Source organism: Balaenoptera musculus, chromosome 12 (assembly GCF_009873245.2).
Source record: "Balaenoptera musculus isolate JJ_BM4_2016_0621 chromosome 12, mBalMus1.pri.v3, whole genome shotgun sequence".
In the NCBI taxonomy this organism is placed as follows: Eukaryota; Metazoa; Chordata; class Mammalia; order Artiodactyla; family Balaenopteridae; genus Balaenoptera; species Balaenoptera musculus.
This window is the reverse complement of record NC_045796.1, coordinates 31,267,782-31,273,781: the sequence shown is the minus strand read 5'-3', so window position 1 is coordinate 31,273,781 and position 6,000 is coordinate 31,267,782. Positions and strand designations below refer to the sequence as shown.

Below are 6,000 nucleotides of genomic sequence, written 5' to 3'. Positions count from 1 at the left end.
GTTTGACTATGCTGGATTTGGATACAACTGTCAATCAAGATCTTGTAAGGTTAAGATGACCATAAATAGATAAAACTATATAAACTATGTTTGTGGTCCAAATAATCTATGGAAAAGGGATGGTTCAGGATGGTGAATAAGCATTTCATAAAGCTAAATTTATTCAGTTTGAAGGACTGACATTTATTCTGAATCCTTCCATTTAAAAATAAATAAATAAAAATAGGAGATTTTATTTGGCTCAGCTATGAGCTTTACCGTGAGGCTATAATCTCCATCATGGCAGAGACAATATCTGTTTTTACTCACAATTATAAGTTCAACATTCTAGTAAGAGCCTGGCTCCAAGTAGGCTTTCAAAAAAATTGTTAAATAAATACTAATTATCCTGTTTAGTGACCTACTTGACAAATATATATAGTTGACAACACTATACTGGTCTGATAATTGTCTCTAAACTCAAAACTCTTGGAATTTACTGGATTAGATGGAAGCCAATTTTGCCAAAAATATCTATTGCAGCAGAGCTTCTCTTCTGTAGTGCTATCATTAGGAGGCAGCTATCCAAACAGACATTACGTTCCCAGCCCCTTTCACATTCCAGTGAAGCCACGTGACTAATTTTAATCAGCAGAGTGAAAGTGGAAGTCATTTATGTCACTCTAGTTCAGGTCTTTCTCTGGTTAGCTGGCTGAATGCATAGGACCCCCAGGCTCTAGGAATGATGGAACCGTAGGATCTTGGGTCCCTGAATCACCACAAAAAGGAAAGCCCAGGGAGATCTGCTTGGTGCTTTGTGACCACCTAGAGGAGTGGGATAGGGAGGGTGGGAGGGAGATGCAAGAGGGAGGAGATATGGGGATATATGTATATGTATAGCTGATTCACTTTGTTATAAAGCAGAAACTAACAAGCCATTGTAAAGCAATTATACTCCCATAAAGATGTTTAAAAAAAAAAAGAGGAAAGCCAATTAGCAAATGAACCACACACATCAAACTAGTAAATGAATATGAAATAAACTTTATTGTGTTAAGCCATTGATATTTTGGAATTTGTTTCGGAAGCTAGTGTTATCTAATATCAAATATGGATTCACATAAATATATACTTTCACAGACAAATACTAGAAGCATATGAACCAAAAAGTTAGAGTTGGTAGTCTCTAGATAATAGGATTAACAGATTTGGGTTTTGTCTTTTTTTTAAGTTACCATATTTTCTAAATTTTCTTCAGTGAATAGGCATTACTACACATTAGATTTATAATCAGGGGAAAAAACAGGAAATAAATGATACATATTTTTAATGATTTCCAGCTCCAAAACCTCTTCCTTTTTTGTTTTGGGATCCTTTCCAAATCCCTAGATTTTTCAAGCCCTTTGTTCTGGACTTCTAAACTGGGAATATATTCCATCCTTAGTCAGAACTGGCAAATTGCCAGTCATCCCTGCCCTCAGCCATGGGCATCTGAGGCATAATCACATTCCAACTTCTCTCTTTGCCACTGTCTAGGGAAGATCACCTGCCTGGATCACTTTACTATAGGTGGATCTTTCATTATTGCATTAGTAACTTTTTATTCTGAAATAATTTCAAATTTTAAAAAGTTGCAAGAATAGTATTAAAAAACTCCTATATCTTTCACCCACAGTCCTCAATTGGTATCATTTTACCATATTGAATTATTATTCTCTCTCTGTGGACAGATGATAGATAGATAGACTATAGATAGATAGATAGATAGGATTCTTTTTTGAACCATTTGAGAATAATTTGAACAATAAGTTGAAGGCATCTGGCAGTATTCATCACAATTCTCAAAAATATGCAATTATTAATATGTAACTCCACTTATAGTAACTTATAAGGCAATACTTATAGAAATGAGAGTTCTAATTATAAGAACGTTAATCACAGCAATGTTTATCATACTGAAAAACTGGAAATGGCCTGTATGTCCAACAATAAGAGTTCAGTTGAGCAAATTGTACAGTGCAGTTATATCCTGCTTCCAAATGTCCTCCTATTTGCTATTCATCATTGGCCTCCGTAGCCGTTAAGATAAAGTCCAGAGCTCTTAATTCATCTGCCTCTGTTGACTGCATCACTCTAATCACTCTTATCACCCTTGACCCTGCCTGAGACTACTCCAGAGAAAATGATCACCCAAGGTACTTTCAACCTCACATGGCCTTGATGAATTTTGGTTCTATCACGGATGCCTCTCTGACCCTCCCCACATGGCAGCTCAAACCAGGGACCATTGTACATGGAGACTCTGTCCTCCCTTGAGTCTCAGGCACTCCTCCCTGATAGCCTAGGATACAGGTACTGTGACTTGATCCAGGGCAGCAGTAAAAAGCCTGGGCTGTTCAGGAAGGTGTGCTCAACTAAAGAGCAAACTAACTTAGAATATAATCAGAATCCTACCAAATATTCAACAGATAACCTATCCCAATTTCAAAGAAAGAGTCAATGCCTCAAAATTATATATATTCATGAGAATTCCTACGAGAAGAATGTCAGCTTTATTCTTAGCAACATCAAGTAGAAAAATAGATTCCCCTGGCTCCAAAAATTTGAGTTTCCAGAAGCTGTGTATCCTTTTCTAGCCAGTATGTGCACCTTCCTTACTAAGAACAATGAAAACAAATATAGTATTACACAATTTCCAAAGGAAATCATTTTACTTTGATATCTCAGATTCAGAAATTCTGAAGTAAAAATAAACATGAAATTTCAAATAGGGAGTGTTTGGGATGATCATATTTCTTACAAAAATATTTGGAAGGAAAATCATAGAATCTGATATAACACTTATGAAATAAAAGGAATTAAAGTTAACAATAAAATATTCCTCATAAACATTACAAATATTTCATTAGATGGACAAATTCTGAGAATCAAGAAGGAAAAACTCCGAAACACAATATTTATTTAAAAGACAATACAGTTTGTGTTGAAGATGTTGTTTGCTAGGGAGAAATGGCTTAAAAATGGAATGGAAAAATGCAACATTCTTAATTGATTGGACTGGCAAATCAAGCGGTATTGAACCACTTGTTTCTCTCAAGGAGTATGCAAGATACCACACAAAAATTTAATTTTATTTAGTTTATTAATATGATCCAAACAGACTTAGTTTAAGAAGTGAGCAAAAGACACAAAACAAGATTTGGCTAATCTATACTATACCAAGAGAACCAAAAAAGGTGACAAGATTTTCAGTTGGTGACAATTTTACGATGGAAAGTTAGTTTATTAACTAATATAAAAATACATCTACAATAGCAACTGTGACTCAGATTGAGCCAGTATGCAACACGTGTGACACCCACCATGGTCAGGGAGGTACTACAGGGACCTCACACCCTCCTCAGCTGGTTCACACTATCTGGCCTTTGCCCTGGAGCCCCACAAAACACCCCTCACAGCACAGAGTTTGCAGCCAATTACATTTTCTCCTCAGTCTACAATCAGTTGTGTACCATTTCTATGTTTCCCATAGCCTCTTTCTTTTTAGATAGTGACAGAGCTCAAGGAAAAAACTCACCTGGCCAGTGTTAGCAAGGAAGGGGGAAAAAAAGTACTTTGAGATGGGTTCAGGGTAGTTTGGGACTCAGACTCAGATAAATGAGGAGACTAGAATGGGCACCATCAGAAAACATTGAGGTCCATGGGTAATTCACAGAAAAGGACAGAACGAGATAACGCGGAAAGGTAGGAAGGACCACTGTTACATCTGGGAAGTCACACCAAAGAGCAATAAAGAGGAAGAAAACTGGAATGGAGAGTACTTCCTTTTACACCTTTATGATTAAAAAAAAAAAAGGTATATAGAAACCAAATCAACAATTTTAAAAAGTAAAATAACAAAGAATATTTCAATAAAATGAAATACAGAAGGAGATAAAGAATTCTTTTACTTCCACTTGACTTTATCCATAGTTTTTAAGAGGTTATATTAAGTCAGGCCAGCTTTGCTCTATTTGGGGGTCGATACATGTTATCAGATGTTTCTGAGGAAAAGACGAGAACCCGACTGACATCTCTCAGGCAGCCTGGGAGAAGGGGGAGGGGAGGAAGGGGACGTGTGAAAGGAAAGTCTCCAAGAGCTTCACCCTCATCCTTCATGCCCAAAGTGTCTTTAACCTGCACGTTAAATGTCAGGTTCGGATCTCGGAAAACCATGGTCACGGAGCCCGACAGGATTACGGGCACAAGCTCGTGGTGCTTAGTGTGCCGCCCAGACCACGAAGCACAGGAGCAGCTCGAGAGACACATTTCCATGCAGAGAAGTGGAAGAAGCTCCACACACCAAAGGCTCTGCTTTATAGGGTCTTTCTATATCTGGAGGTAATGCTGTCATCCCTTGAATCTGCAAAGGAAAGAGCAGACATTGCCACTGAGTGTGTGATTTAAGAGCAGGACTGCGGCCAAGCTTGCTCGGCCCTTGCGCTTCTGCGGGGCTTAAAGGGGCGGTGGTGTGGATGCTGAAGTTGTGCACCGTCCAGGTGTCAGAAACTTAAGGATTCCCAGCGAGGGGGCGAAGAGGGCCGGACACGCCTTTGGGAAAGAAGAGATAGAAAACACGCTCTGTCTTTTTTTGAAGGTCTCATCCCATCTTATTCCTTCTTCAGCCCAACTTTAGGTTTAGAATAGATGGCCTTCTTCGAAGGAAGTGGAATCAGGAGTTTTGGGCCAATCTAAGTAATCACTGAATAAATTCACAGACATATCAAAAGACAGCTGGACCACTGGGTTTATGGATATCTGTCTGTTCCTTTGATTGTATCTGCTGTGGATTCAGGAAAGATGTAACATCTGGTTTCCCCGAAGACTAAAACAAAGTGGGGCTTACCGACCACTCCGCGTTGTCTGTCTTGGAACACCTCACATTCACTGGCAGGCTAAGGACAAGCTTATTGAAGGCAAGACCTTCCTTTTTAGTCCATTTAAACTTATTCATTGCATCCATGAAAGAAAGGTTTTTATATTGCTTGGGGCTTTTAATAATGAAAGGCCAGGTCCTGAATTTAAAATAAATAACCATAATTAGTCATATTCAGAACAAAAGCATTACATGTTTCCATCACTTTTCAACATTCTAAAATAGACTTCATACTTGTTCATTTTTACACACATAGATAACCTAATGCAAAGCACTGATGAACTCTTAAGCAGTTGCTAGAAAAAGTACATATAAAATATGGAGTTTTTTTAAAAAAACAAAATTTCTTGGTTTAGTAACAGACGGGTATTACTTTTAAACAAATCGTTTTGGCTTAGAAAGCTTCCCCAGAGCCTCACAATTCCTCACGTACTTGTTTTGGTTCTAGTTAACAATATAACTGGTAAGCATTCAGTTCTGACGAGTATAATGCTAATGGTGTAATGAAGAAACGTACAGAATCTCAAAAGGTACTGAACAACGTTGGAAATTTCAATTCCATACTGTTGAAAAGCCTGACCCCTGCTGGCTGCCCTGTTTTAGCTTGCCTAAGTGACAAAAATTTTTTTTAAATTTGAAATTGAACCAGTGTTTTTAATATTCCACTGAGAAAAAAATACTCTACAGATGATACACTCTGCTTCTACTTGCTGCTCTAAAAAAATATATGTTAAATGTCCAGGAAAGAAGGACGAAATCACAGAAGAATGACATGACCAGCTTCAAGAGGTACTCTTCAGGTGACATCTTTCATTAAATATAAGTTTGATATTATTGAGTCTTGAAAAAAGGAAAAGTGTAAGTGTTGGCATAGCTCAGAAATTTACATAAACTACTCCACGGACCTTCCAGGAGATTATCATGGGTAACCAGTAGGTATTTGGCTCCCTTGATACCCCAAGAGGAAGTTCCAGTGATTTTCAGTAATTAACAACGAATTAACCTCCAGCTGAGGAATCTACATTTTTAATATCTGATCGTCACAATTTCTTCATTTAATTATGTCACTACCGACTCTCTCTCTTACACACATAACCTACTCAGGC

The 6,000-nt window shown here is 37.8% G+C and overlaps 1 protein-coding gene across 2 annotated transcripts in view; it reads right to left on the bottom strand.

Moving 5' to 3' along the window:
- Positions 1 to 2,918: 2,918 nt before the first annotated feature.
- Positions 2,919 to 6,000, bottom strand: part of MOXD1 (monooxygenase DBH like 1) — a 79,493-nt gene continuing 76,411 nt past the window's right edge. For both annotated transcript variants that reach the window (XM_036871133.1, XM_036871134.1), the window contains exons 11-12: positions 4,865 to 5,033; positions 2,919 to 4,381 (exon numbers count right to left, since the gene is read on the bottom strand). In XM_036871133.1, coding sequence (XP_036727028.1) covers positions 4,238 to 4,381; positions 4,865 to 5,033 — 313 coding nt within the window. In that variant the 3' untranslated portion in view covers positions 2,919 to 4,237. The remainder of the gene's footprint in view (positions 4,382 to 4,864; positions 5,034 to 6,000) is intronic.